Source organism: Embiotoca jacksoni, unplaced genomic scaffold, assembly GCF_022577435.1.
Source record: "Embiotoca jacksoni isolate LCO1_2020_lvr unplaced genomic scaffold, fEmbJac1.0.p SCAF_2, whole genome shotgun sequence".
Lineage (NCBI taxonomy): Eukaryota > Metazoa > Chordata > Actinopteri > Embiotocidae > Embiotoca > Embiotoca jacksoni.
The window spans coordinates 3,027,242-3,042,525 of NW_027185340.1; the positions used below are offsets into that span (position 1 = coordinate 3,027,242).

Below are 15,284 nucleotides of genomic sequence, written 5' to 3' on the forward strand. Positions count from 1 at the left end.
CTGCGGCTTTTGTTATTCTTTTTAGCTGTTCGAATGAGACGGAGAGACTGTGGAGGATGTAAGAGGGTCTAGACTGGGGATCAGTGGGTTTTCTGTGCTCAGTGATGGAGAAAGGCGCTGTGGCTGTCAGGGGGCTCCCACTGATGAAGGAGAGCTGATTGACAGATGAGTCTTTGTGAAGACCAGTGTAGCTTTCTTCACTTTGCCAGAGAGACAATACGACCTATAAGGGGAAGCATCCTCGTCAGCATTTAGGCCGTTCGTTCACCTCAGACACTAAACATCCTATACCATATCCAGAGAGATGCATTTTAAACATGTGGCCACATGTTTGTGTTGCAGCCAGGATGTGTGCATGGTAAAATCTAAGTTAATCACTCCCTTGTGTGCCACGTATGAGCCTCAAAATAGCTTCATTTTGCCATGACAGAGAGCTTATGATAATTGTGCTGGGTGTTTTGGCACCAGAGAATTCTCAAATCCTTCCTTCTCTTCAAGAATCCTCTCATTAAATCCTTTGCATTCTTCCACCGGCTTGTTGCAATGTCTCATCAAAATAGCTCCCACAACAAGTTACCTCTCTGTATCCCTGCTAGGCCTGAGATCAGCTCCACGAGTTGAATTATAGAGCAAAAAAGTCATTAAGTGGGATAAAGATACAAGGAATCGATGGAGCAATGGATGCTCTGCAGATCTCAATTGTCTCCAGTCCAGTGCACATGAGCATCAGGGTGGTAAAGCCTGCTTGTTGTTTCCAGGTGAGCTCTCCAGCCGGTCCACAACTCTTCGGTTACTGAGGGGGATCAATGACAACCCAGACTACATGGAGCTTGCAGCTGGGTACTGCTTCAACCATGCTCTTCCTCAAAAACAGCTTGGTGTACAAAAATAAATGCAAATATTATTGTTGGGTAATTTGCCGTGAAGGGATATCATTTGGAGGTGCAGAATTATAGCCAAAGAAATGACCAAAAACGAAACCTTTTGATTTAATTTAAACGTCACAAATTGAGCTGCAAATCCTTTTGGACAATACAATAAACCAGATGATGGAAAACCCTTAATTCCCTGCAGAATAACAGGCAGTAGCGACCAATCTTTGTTGTGTGTGGGCTGCTTTAAAATAGCTTTGCCTGTCTTGAGCCTGTAGTTTTAATAGCTGTGTGGAAACTGCTGGATAATGAGAAAGACTGGCATTTCTTGTCTAAAAGATTGTTCTGTTTTATTCCCTCCTTTCACATCTCTCTCCCCCTTAATAACACGCATATTTGACTTGCTCTCCTTTAATTATGTGACCCACCTGGCTCAAAGTCTTTTCCTTATGGAAACTAATGACCAGTCGAAGCTCCGGTTGGTTGACATTACACAGACATGCCAACTGCAGCTGTCTCAGAGATGGGAAATAAATGACTTGAGGGCAAAGAGAATTTTTGGCTCTTACCAGCAAGAAATGTGTTCATTAAAGAAAATATCTGGTTCTATAGATTTTATTTCTGCCATGGATCAGACACGGTGACATAAAAATCATCCACAGAAAGGTGGATGATGTGCCGTTCATTACCGTACTTGCGAGACAAAGCAAATTTTGTTTGCTAATTACAAGCAAAATATAAACACACCGGTTTATGTGCCAGTTGGTAAATAATTTACATGGGCATTCAATATTTATGGTGGTGAAAACGCTGTTGAACAAGCCAAGCACAAAACCAGAGAAAACCATACATTCCCAAGCATGAGATACAAAGTGACACTTGTTATTTGGACTACAGCATTAAAGGAGAAGGAGAACAGGATGACTCGACATGAGGCCGAGACGGGCCAAGATGATCTGTTAACTGGTCAGTAACCAAGTGTCAGACTACATGTAATATGGCCCCAAGCCTGTCACGGTGTTGAAGCATGTGATGTGATGAGTGTAATCTTACCACACAATGCCTGTGGTTGGCTTGATGTGAATGAATTTTTTTTTTTTTTTTTATCACCGGGGTTTATCTTCTTCCTCCACAGCACATGCCTGTGCATTCATGAGGAATGAGTCATTCATGCCTGTGGTCCATGAAGCCTCGCAGCCCACTCACATCCTCAAACTGCCAGGTCCCCTGGTCCAGCCTCTGTATCAATATCAAGAGCTTATATCCAGACATATTGAACAAAAATTGCTAAATCAGTGTGGTAGCCTACTAAACCCCAGTTCCTCCACCCACGGGGCCAACCTGTATATGTTCCTGCCGTCTACGTGTGTGTCTGTCAGTCAGCTCTCCACGGTCTCGCTCTGGGAGGCCAAACTTTCAGCATTTCCAATGATGTGCCTCGGAAATCTGTTTCCAGGGCAACCAGGGTACCAAATATTCTCCCAGCGGCTTCTCGCTGGTGCGTCCTTTGTTTACACTTTTCATTTCTGTGAAGATGTAGGTTGCTCTAAACAGACATGGATAGGAACAAAAATAGCATATTGCATTAAAAATGTAGCCGGTGTCAGAGTAACCCTGTCAATTTGATGTTGTACTCAGAATAAATCATCATTTTAGATGGATTACATCTCTAAAAAAAATAATCCGGATTTTACAAGTGTAGGTTCCAAGTCACATGTTCACGACAGGATATCGATTTACAATAGATCCCCGTCCAATTTCGTGTACTTAATTACATATAGAAAGACACCTACATCCCCAAAGCCAAATCCTGATGCGCAGCAGCGCGCACTGGGAGTTTCCCCGACAAGCCGACCTCGGGAGACAAAAGCTCTCATTTAAAACTGACAACTGTCGTCACGTAAAAGGAGACGTTGTTTGAATGTCTCTCTCTGCTGATTACCTCCCTCGTTTATTGGACTTGTTGTAAATCAGCTCACGTCCACCACTTTTAAGCCTTGCGCTTGCGCGCAACGGAACCGGGAGCTGTCTAAGTGCTGAAATGAGAAAAGGCGTTCCTTTCCCATTCCTTGACGGTCCCCCACCTGAGAAAGATTTCACTTCACAAGTAACAACACAGGCCAACGGGTTGGTCTTCACACAGCGAGCCTTTAGATCTCAGCCAGCGCCAAAGCACAGCCTCCAGCCGACGCACCTTGGAGTTTCACCTTCCCGACGTCTGAAAACAGGAATGATGTTTCTTCACACCTCCGCTTCGAGAAATTTGTTTTTGGGAGTCAGAGTTTCATGAAACTAAACTATGATCTGTGGCTACGTTGAGGAATGTCTCCTGTGTTTTTGTGTGACACAAGAACACCCAGACGTCCACGACTTGGTCAGGAAGAAAGCGGTATTCCTATTTGGATTATGTGTTTGACTAATGTCAACATACGGAAGAAATAGAAAAGTGAGCACATGGGGAAACCACCGGGAATGAATCGCTCCATTATTAAGGTTGTGGCAGCTTTATTTACAGTTTTCATGGAGACAAACAACTTCAGGTAGGCCAATTTATTTACCAAACATATTTGATTTCATAGATTTAAAACACATTTCTCCTTTCTGAAGTTTGGAAAATGAGATGAATAAGTATTTGATGGTTTAGGGAACGATATGGAAGAAGCGATATCGCTTGTCTGCACAAAGTTGGTAATTGCATGAGTGGCGCTTTGAATACGATTTATCAAAGTTCTTCTTTATTTTATAACTCAATGCTGATTATGATTTTCAATACGAGTTGTTTTGCTAGAAGCCTATTTGATCTCTAAAATGTTCTTATATAACATTTCAATGAGGAAATCGCGTCTCTACAATGATGAGTTTATAGTGACATTTACGCACGTAAATGTGTTATTGTCAACGCTCTTGTGGCATCACAACAATATCCCTGCAATATCACCATTAGAAAATACAGCTTGCTGCGGTATCTGTGTAGGAATCTTGCAAAAATGAATAATCCTTTCTTAAAGGAGATGACCACGACGTCGAAATCACATCTGATACGTGTGTGCGCATAAACGCATTTTCTGGTTTCCTTATGCGTGTCCATCACTCCCAGGCGTGTCCATCACTCCCAGGCGAAAGATAAGGTTCTATCTCCTGGTCCTGAGCCCTGACTTCTGTCTGATCAAGCCATTTTTTTTCTTTTTTTTTGTTACCATGTGCGTTTCAGAGTTGTGGATGCCAAGGAGCACGATTCCAGATCATCCTCCAACATGTCTCCATCAGACTTTCTGGACTCACTCATGGGTCGCACGTCCGGGTATGACGCACGAATAAGACCGAATTTTAAAGGTTTGTTTATCCTTCTCTTTGTCTTTTAGAAATTTGCACACACTTCAACTCCCCTCTATGAAAAAGTGTATAAAACTGTCACTACAACTGTAAGCACTGCAAAGTTTAACATTGGATCCTCCGGCTGTTATCTGTTGCCAGGATACTGTGCTACCAGCCCTTTGATAAGACCAATCAATCACTTTAGTTTACAGTAACATTGTTGTCCAAGCTTGAATTAAATCATGAACCAACCCCTCATCATAACATTGCATGCTTGTTTGCATTTTGTGAAATTGTGTTTGAAAAAAATCCCCATCTCTCTTAAATACTTAAACGGGGGAGGGGGAGGGGCGTTTAAATATCACAGTGACAAACAAAAAGATTGGTTCTCACAGCAGACAGGGATGCCACCATGACAGGCCAAATGATGGATGGTGCCCCTGTGGCGAGGCTGCAGGCTACTGCCTCCCTCTGTTGTTGTTGCTGTGATGCTGAAGACAGACACTGCATCTGTCACTGGAACGGAACAGAGCGAGTAGAGGCTGGCCCGCTGGGGCTCAGACCCACTCTAGGCTGGGTCAGGTGGGCCGGGATTTGTGGGGATTTGGGGACTCCAGTATAGCTGAGGCGGCCAGACAGTACAGCACAGGGACTGTTCATCTGTAGGATTCCGAAAACACATGGCCCAGATCTCTCCTCTCCATTTGGGAGACAGGGAAGATGTTGATAAGATTGCTGCTGTGGACTTCAGATGAGAGGACAGCCTGTTTAACACTGGCTGGCATTTTCAAAGGAGGGATGACGTGCTGTTTCCAGCTAATAAAAAGAGGATTATGAAAGCTATACGGCCTGATTTAAATGTTGCTGGTTAAATTTGTATTCTCTTTTACTTTAAGGCAGATGCACGATCACGATAAAGCACCGTGTCTTGAGCGCACGTATCTTCATATCTTCCAGCTAGAAAACAAACACATCGGCATGAAGCCCCTGGAATATAAACAAATGATTTTGGTTGTGAACCTGCTAGTCATACTTTGAAGAGTGTTGAACTGTATTTCTGAAGGCTGACCTAGATTTCCTTGCTGAGTTTGTTGAGAGGAGGTGCTGCCTTATTTTTCTGCTTCCTCTGTTAAATGCAGCGACTTGACGACAAACTGAGGCAAATATTAATACCAAGTACCATGCAATATTGATGAGGAAAACACAGGGGAAGGGCACTGGGAAGGGCTTACAACTTCACTCATCAGATAGAGTAAAAACATTTGATTTGACTTTAAATAGCACATAACCTGCCGAGCCTCGCAAAGACATTTTAGCTCAGGCACCTCTGTGGAGGGAAAATGACATTATTCATTAGAGCACGCTGGGTACTTTTTACTCACAGTCTTGGAGAGAAATTGCTCTGATTTGATAGTGGGACAAACAGATTGCTACCGACCCGCAGCTGACACTGTCAAATAATCTGTAGATTACCTTTTTAACTGATTAAGAAGTAATAACTTGAACAAAAAAATGCCAATAAGAATTTCTAAAAGCTAAATTTGACATAATAAGAATTGTTTTTTACAACCAACACCCCAAAACCTGAAAAAAATGTAGTTAGATATCATGTAAAGTTAAGAAATTTTCACATCTCAGAATCTGAAACAAGTGATTTAAATAACTGATCGATGAACAGAATAGTTGACATTTAATTTTCTGGGGATTTCTGGTGATTGAATCATTGATTAGTCAGCTAATGGTTGCAGCACTAAGTTACTGATTGTGTGTGCATGGATCGTCTGTTGAACGTTTTAACAGCAAGTTCTGCTTGAAATATTACCAACATTTTTATAGAAGCCCTCATGACATAATCATGACATCAAGTTGACACTTATTCATTATTAATTATTATCATTCTTTTGGTTTCCAAACATGCATAATTTCAGTCTCCAGTGACGAAACATTAAGGCTCTTTCCTGTCATGTCGTTGTCATTCCATTTCACAGGTCCCCCTGTAAACGTTACATGCAATATTTTTATCAACAGTTTCAGCTCTGTCACTGAGACAACCATGGTGAGTCCCTTTTGGCATTTTGGTTGCTTTTTTGCTCTGTACAATGTGTCTGTGTGTTATCTGTCCCTCAACCTGCAGGTCCACCAGTTAATGTTACCTGCAACATATTTATCAACAGCTTTGGTTCTATTGCAGAAACTACAATGGTGAGTGTTGTGCTTGGACATTTTCATGAGCCCTGACCCCTTCTCTGGAGTTACGATTGAATCGTCTTGTTTTAACCTTGTTTAATCGACTTTTTCCAACATTTATCTACACTACGTATATGTTTTTTGCCATCCTGGAATCTATTGGCGGGCTATTCAATTGATAAAAAAAAGTATTAGTTTCTGCTCCCATGATGGCCTTTGTGCACGTGCTAGCTCAGGTTTAATAATTCATGCAACAAATCCAAACTAGTAAGCCAGTTTAAGTGTAGCCAATAATTGACAGCGGGGGCCTTTTAAAACAAACTACTGTACAATGCGTGATGTGTGAAAGCATCCAATTGCCAAAGGGTAAAAATATACAACCTACAAGGCTGCATTGAAACTAATCAGAATCAAAGCACTCATAATGAGTGCTAATAACTACTTAGATCATGAATGGAAAATGTTAATTTGTGCAGGAGCTGGAACAACGTAAGACTGCCAGGGAATTACAGTTTCAGACAAGCATGCAAATATTTGGAACCGCCAATATGCTGGTGAAATGTCAAACAACATAAAGGCTTCTCATCATCATGACATATCAATTACTCTGAGCAAGTGAGCTTTGTGACACTGCAACTGCTCTGTCAGAGTCGTCCTCATCAGGCCCTACATCTAATAGATGCTTCATTTAGCCTCCACAATGGCCTTTACATAATTCTGATTAACCAGAAATGTTATCATAAGGTCAGCGAATGCAGCTTGCAACAATATGTCATCATCAAAACTGTCATGTGAACATGTAGATTTTATATGTGCCGAAGATGATTGTATTTCTGGATGATATAGGTGTTGAGAAATTTGCATTCAAGATCATATTTCACACATCATCCATTGTATTGTTTGTCATGTATTGTTATTGATGGTACGGGGCGGCTTTTGAAAATATTTTGAATGATCACAACAAGAAATAGAGTGGAGTACTTATTACTGTTTATATAGTGCATGTGTTTGTGTATAAACAATTTAATGTTGTAGTTGATTTAAGTAGTATAATATAGCTAGTAAAATATGTATACTAAAATAGTATAATATCATATAAAGTAGTATAATTTTAACCACAGTAGTTTACATATTAATATATAGATAATCTATAAATATACATATTGTTAAGGTGATCATATTTGGTGTGTGCAAAATCTTAATTAGCAAATTAACTATAGCTGTCATATAAAAGTATTCATAATATTTCCCTCTAAAATATAGTGGGGTTGAAGTATTAAGTAGTTTACCATAAAATGTAAATACTAGAAAAGTACAAATACCTTAAAGATATGGTGTAAGTACTTGCTAGCTCTATTTATTTTTTTTATTACTTTAGAGATAAATTTTCGTGTTCTAGAATAATCATTAATTTGTAGGTTTATTAATGTAATTGTAATATAATGCAACCTCATCATAAAAAGGGTGGAGGAATAATAAAATGTGATAATAAAAACGTACACCAGTGGCTGGCGTTGCGTCGTCAGCCCACTTTGTGATAACCCAAATCACCGCACTACAAAATATGCAAAACCACTTGTCATCTCTGCAGGATTACAGAGTGAACATCTTCCTGCGGCAGAAGTGGAATGACCCCCGGCTGGCGTATAGCAAATACCCGGATTCCTCCCTTGACCTGGACCCGTCCATGTTGGACTCCATATGGAAGCCTGACCTCTTCTTTGCCAATGAGAAGGGAGCCAACTTCCATGATGTCACCACAGACAACAAGCTGCTGCGCATCTTCAAGGACGGGACTGTCCTCTACAGCATTAGGTAACATATTGGACACGTTGTTATAGACAATTAGAAATGACTCCAGAATTATACTACAACTGAATCATTCGGTCGCTGATTCATTAATTAATCAATCAATAGTAAACTAATCCATTGGGTTGTATTGTTGTAGTGTAGCTGAGGTAGGAATCTGTGCCGAGTGAAAGACGATGCTGCAGAGAACAGGAAGCTCTGATGCATAGATTACCCAGGGACATGTTCACTTCTCGCTTCTCTTACATTTCCATCTTAAACATCAAAGACTGGGTCAATGCACAGCGTACACTTTGAAATTGATTTCAATCTCATTATGATCACTCCTTTGAAATGGTATAATTTCCTGAACTAAAGTACATTCCCATGTGCAATGTAGATTTTTGATTAAAAGGAACAGTGGTTGTAAGAGGGCAAACTAACTCAGGGGCACTTTTGAGAGTCCAGAGCAAAGATAGAAGCAAAAGTAAAAAAACAGAAATGTGTACTTTTCTTTACGTTAAAAGATTTAGGCACTCAAAAAAAACAAAACGTGGAATACTCTGGATGGATGACATTTTGCGCAAACTATAAAATATGAAAATATGTTGTATTTAATTTTAACACAACTTGAGCCACATACAGCTTTCAATTTTCTCTGCAATGATGCGATATGAAGCAGATCAATTTCGAGTCCATTTAGAGAGCGGCTCGAGGCTGAGCAGTGCTCAGGTGTGCAGGTAGAGTGGGAACGACGGGAGAAATGAAAGGTGGTTAGCCGCACTCTCCATCCATGGGAGAAATGACAGAGTGGGCAGACTGCGGACCACAATGCATCACAGAGACAATAAGTTGCAGTAATGAAAGTGTGATAGGAACCTGCTGAAGGGAATCCTACATGATATGTTGGAGGTTATCACACAGGAGAAAAAAAAAAAAAAAAAAAAGCAACCAATGCGGTTATTACCACAAAAAAAAAAAGTACCGACTGTAATTTAATTTTTGAAGCAAATTATTTTCAATTCAAGTGTCGACCCACTTGTTCGACATTAATAAATATATTTGTTTTAAAATCGAAAAACATATATTCATGGGTGCAGTCTGTTCACTATGTTTTACTTTGTGGCTTTTTCTTATATTATAGGTTGACTCTGATTCTGTCATGCCCAATGGATCTGAAGAACTTTCCAATGGATGTCCAAACTTGTACGATGCAACTGGAAAGCTGTAAGCATTGATTTTCTCAGTTTTGTCACCACACTTTCTAAACTAAGTATCAACTGTATATTTAAGGGAATCTATTGTTTTCTGTTTGTAGTTGGCTACACTATGAATGACCTGATCTTTGAGTGGCTGGAGAATGGTGCCGTGCAGGTGTCAGATGGACTCACCCTGCCTCAGTTCATAATGAAGGATGAGAAGGAGCTGGGCTACTGTACCAAACACTACAACACTGGTCAGAGGACACACAGACTCCCACTAACGCTGTTTGTATTTCATACCGATAACACTTCTCGTGGTTTAACGGCTGATTTGCATTTGTTTTGCTGTTGAACAGGTAAATTCACCTGTATTGAAGTTAATTTCCACCTGGAGCGGCAGATGGGATACTACCTGATCCAGATGTACATTCCCTCTCTCCTCATTGTCATCCTCTCATGGGTGTCTTTTTGGATCAATATGGACGCTGCCCCCGCCAGAGTGGCGCTGGGCATCACCACTGTGCTAACCATGACCACCCAAAGCTCCGGGTCCAGAGCTTCTCTTCCAAAGGTAAACCTCAGTTATATCCGTCAACAAGCAGAGGACACGAGAGCATGTCTAATACGGTTCGATGCTGAATTCAATGTTGCTATGATCGAAAGTTTTGGTCTCAATCAGTCAATCAAAGCACGTTCACGCCTCTACTGGTGAAAAACACATTTTAAGAGACAAAATTAATTTTTAAAATCATGTCTGTTATTGAAGCACATGAATAAATTCTTTATATGACACTTCTTGTAATTATTTTACGGTTTACCGAGAGGTCTTTAATAGACCTGCAAATCCTAGAAATGTAAAAAGAAAATGTGACCCAAAACAAAAATAATTAACAAAAATGTTTTTGAATTGTGATTATCTTATTTACAAAAAATGTTTTTAGATATTTACTTATATAATCATCTCTTTAAACAATTTGATTTAAAAAGCAAATTGAACTTAATTTGAGTAAAGTTTACTAAATTTACATTCATAAAGACGTAGAGACAAACTACAACTTTTTACTGAAGATGATCAAATAATACAGCATTCTGTGAACTATCCTTCCTCTGAACATTTTAAATATAAATTTGTTATTTAAAAAAAAAAATAATAATTAGAGTTGTACATGTGATCAATTGATCATATTCAAATGAAAGTCTCTGCATTATTAATTAACTTTATGAAAATGATTGTTTCCATTTTTTTGCAGACTTCACTTTTTCTTATTAGTGAAATTCAAATTAGTACTATTATTACTGAACCATTCAGCAAAGCTAGAAAACTAAAAAGGGGTTAAAATTGGGTAGGTGACACAGGAAAACTTGCAATATGGGAGCTGTCATAGATCTATAATTTATTTATTATACTGGGTCTAATATAAATCATTCAGGAAGACTATACATTTTATTTTGGGACAAATTTGCAACGAGAGCTGAAAAAAAGGACAAACTGCACAAAACACACAAAATTTGTGAATGTGTGTTGGTGATTTAGCCCCAGTAGAGTTGTTACCCTCCGCATGCACGTCAATGACCTGGTTGACATGACGATTATCACGACGAGTTTGCAGGTAAAGAAGGGCAACAGGTGGATCAACCAGATTCTACTATTTCTTCTTTAGGTTGGTGCTCTTTCAATGCAAGATTCAGGAAGCAAGATTTCAGACAAAGATTTGTGACTCAAACCTAAACAGAATCAATCTACACAAAAAATAAATAAAATAAGTCAAAGGATGCTTCATTGTTGACTGTTCCAGCATAAGTAGGAAGAGAACAGTTCTCGTTCAGACATCTGTTATGTAAAAGCTTACTTCTACACATCTGTGGATCAAAACCTTTTTTTTTTTTTAACATAATAAAAGCACATGCAGCTCTTATAACATGATATCTACAGTTAAAAAATATGCAGCATTTTTGGTGTCATCTGTGTACTTCAGCAACAGCGGTGGTAGTCTCGGGTAGCTTATTTTCAATCAGGGAAAATTGCCATGCACATATTGTGAAGAGTACTGCTGGCTCATCGAGAGTCCGAGCTTGATGGTAATCACTCTCCATACGTCAATGTGAACACGAGTACCAAAGGCCTCAGCTACGTCAGAGATTCCCACAGGAAATACACACATACTGATAAATATTTAAAAAGAAGCCTTTGAGCGCCTCAGCCAACAAAAACAATAACTTTATATGCCCTAAGTGCCCTCAAAAAGCCGAGTTGTTTTCTCAACATGCTAATCAGCTGTCATAAAGAGATGAGGTCACACTGATGAGCAACAAAGGCTTTCAACATCGTCCTCACCTTCTCAAAAGAAACAGATCAAAACCAGTAGTAAAGGTCCAAACTAGTATGAAAGTTCTCTTTCTATTGGTAATTGGCGCAGCAATTATTTCCCATGGTTTGCAGCCACGAAATCACTGACATCACTGGCAGCTCTGATAAACTTGTTAGCAAACATGATGATTACTGTTATTTGAAAATCACTGTTGACTAAAACAATGGGCAAAATAAAGGGAGAAAGACCAGAAAAACTTACCAGAGATGAATTGGTAGGCCTAAAAGATGTGGAACTCAAATTTAATAAAGAGAAGTCAGAAAATAAATACCTATTTGAAGTTAAAGCTCAATTTCATACTGTATTTGAACTGTTCACTGATGCTGTCACCTTGAAGGATCTAACAAAGGGAATCTGTTTTCTCTCCCAGGTCTCTTACGTGAAAGCCATTGATATCTGGATGGCTGTGTGTCTGCTCTTTGTATTTGCTGCATTGCTAGAATATGCTGGGGTTAATTTTGTCTCCAGGCAACAGAAAGAGTTCCTTCGCCTGAGGCGAAGACAAAGGAGGAATCACAAGGTAGGCTTTCAAAGTCTTCACAAAGTTGCAGTTTAAATATCAAACTTTTTAGCAACTCTAGCAGTGTTGCTCTGGGTACGGGGATATTGATCAGTCAACCACTTTGGTCCAGAATCAAAGAAATCTCAGCTCAGCTATTGGATGGATTAACATTAATAATGACGACCGTGGTGGGTGTTTGTCTGACTTTTTGTTTGGATACACCATCAAAGTTTATATTTATGCAGAGAAATATCTCAACCTTATCCAGGTGAATGGGTTCCGAATCTGGCACAGACATTAACGAGTCCCAAATGATATATTCTAAGTTTGGCCACCATGTTCGCCCTTTCAAAATGTTTTAATATCTGTCGGGTGGATTTCCATGAAATTTAGTACAAACATACATGAATGTTTGTACAAAATCATCTGAACAAATTGCCAATTTTATGTATAAGGCCCAAAATTGTGAATTACACGAGCCTCAAAGGGCTTTAAAATCTGTCCATCCCTAAACTTTTGATTTAGGTAAGGACCTTTTTAGTTTAACAGAAAAAAAAAAAAAGGAAGAGACCTCAGATGGAACATCCTCTGGGATGACAGATGTTGTGTGCCCAGAATAGACATGCCAAGGACATGCCTATGAGCCTCGACTCTACTTACTAGCATGACTATAGACACTTGTTGGAATATTGAATAAATGTGCCATTATTAAGCCCCATCCCCTGAAGCAGCCGTTCTAATAGGTTTTTCATTACAGTGCTTCAGGTTATCTTGGGAATTTTGTTTTAATCAATTTAAAAGTGTTTGTATATTGTATCTCTAATTAATGGTCATGTAAGTTAACTGTGCTACTAAAACCTGAGCCTGTGGCCAGAAAGAAGTAAAACATTTGCGCTGCAGTTGTTTAAAAAAAAAAAAAGGCAAAGTAAGTTCATCTCCATGTGCGTGTGTTTTCTCAGGATGATGACATGCGTGAAGGTCGCTTTAATTTTGCTGGCTACAATATGAGCCAATGTCTGCCAACGAAGGATGGCTCAGCTGTTAAGAACGCTGCTCCAGCTCCAAACCCTCAACCATCGGTCCCGAAGGACGTAGATAGCATGAGGAAAAAGTTTGTGGACAGAGCCAAGAGGATAGACACGATCTCCAGGGCCGCCTTTCCTCTGGCTTTCCTCATCTTCAACGTCTTCTACTGGGTCACCTACAAAATCATCCGGCACGAGGACATCCCTAAAAAGTAAAAGACTCTACCCTCAACGAATAACGTTGTATTTTTCATTTCTCAGATTGAGAAATGCCCGGGAAAGCACAGAGAGATGAGTTGGGGAAACTGTGCATTGAGAGGCACCGTGGTGATCATGGCGGTGTTCTTTCAGGGATAATGTACAATGTTCATGCATCATACAGTTACGCTCATGTTCTGATAATGTGAACAGCTCTTGAGACACAGATGCTTTATTTGTTCTTGTACTGCTGCATAATATTCTCGGAAGGGAAAATGGTTTTCGCTCAAGACTTAGAAACATGCTGGAGAAGAGGGACCAAATTGTTTTGTTTTTTTAATCAATTCTGCCTTGGCGTCGATGCAACCAAGGAAACATTCCATGGATTCGTAGGTGTAGCTTTGTCCGACCCTCGAAGACTTTTTGTGACTGCAAAATTTCTTATCACGGATGCTTAGGACTGTTTTATAGTGTACTATTGTCGTGACACTTCCTCTCTCTTTCTACAAAATACAGCAGCAACCTCTATAAAACTCTAAAAGAAGAGCACACACAGATGCATCTCTCCAACATTAGGCAGCGGCACATGTCTCAGGCACGAGTGTGAACAAGGCGGATGGAAATCTGGAATCGGGAATTGGATATTGCATTTTTATGAAATACCTGAGGCCTTAGATAACAAAGATTTGGTGAGATGAAGTGCTATGCTTCTCTATTTTTTCAAGCGTCTCCTCTTGTTAGAGCAGTCTATCACAGCCGAATGCACCCGTTGAGCTTTTCTACCCGTGACCAGGCATCCAAAGGTACTTCTAGATGATGAAATATATATTAAATTCTTGGACAACAGATGTCACCTAAAATCATTGTACGTTTTCACAGGTGGTTCTAATTTAGATTTATCATTGGAAGGTAATTTATTATAATAAATTGTCATATATTTCACAAGCTGGGTTCATTATAATATGAAGGCTGATTTTAAGCAAATGTATAAGCCCACAAACTGTGAACATGCACTACATCTTTCAGTGTTTTCATATCCACGAGTACATTTATATTCCAGGTAAATACTCCAGGTATCTTAGGTATGGTTTTAGAGTTTGAGACTATGTTTTTGTAGATTTAGTCTGATGATATATTTATTGTGATGGGGGAAAGCTTATGTTTATAAAATAATATCTTTCTGTATACTTCTTCAACCTCCGCTATGGACTGTTTCCCTTCACTCGGTGTGTTTGTTGCTGGATGGTGACATTCGTTTGTAGATGGACTCAAAAGTGAAGGACAGATCTGTGTAACGTTCTTGGTACAGAGCAGCTAATGGCCCTTGCACTCCTGATATACTGTGGTGAAGAACTGTTTTCTTGAATGCTATTCATGGAAAAAAAAATAACAGTTATTTACTGGCATGTACATCAATAAAATTGACTGTGCACCATATTTCCTTTATTTCTGCCTCTCCTGTCATGTATTAGGTAGTGACCGATGTTCTGCATTGTTTGATATTTTCAGGCGTTTGTTTATGACGGTGACAGGATGCCATTCGGAAAAAATAATAACTGATGACACAAAGCACAAACACATGAAAATGCTTTTTGCGCTCGGTGGCAGACCGGATCAAAGAAAATGACAAACACAGCCTCCTCTCCTCACTGAGCTGATAAGTCAGGGTGATGACACGTGCCATGGATCGCCGGGTGGCCTAGGGTGACACAGATACGATCTGGCAGTGGGTTTCCAGTAATGCATGGTAATGGACTTCACACCGTAGTACAGATTCCATCAGTAGGTGCTCGCCCACCAGCTGACTGGAAAATAGCAGGGATTGT

At 39.7% G+C, this 15,284-nt stretch overlaps 1 protein-coding gene across 1 annotated transcript; it reads left to right on the forward strand.

Annotated features, from left to right (window-relative positions):
* Positions 1-2,799: 2,799 nt before the first annotated feature.
* glra2 (glycine receptor, alpha 2) lies at positions 2,800-14,895 on the forward strand. The gene is made up of 9 exons (XM_069153953.1): positions 2,800-3,412; positions 4,084-4,205; positions 6,322-6,389; positions 7,966-8,189; positions 9,307-9,389; positions 9,481-9,618; positions 9,721-9,935; positions 12,104-12,253; positions 13,195-14,895. The coding sequence occupies exons 1-9, from the start codon at positions 3,327-3,329 to the stop codon at positions 13,474-13,476; spliced, it is 1,368 nt and encodes a 455-aa protein (XP_069010054.1). The 5' UTR covers positions 2,800-3,326; the 3' UTR covers positions 13,477-14,895.
* Positions 14,896-15,284: the final 389 nt, after the last annotated feature.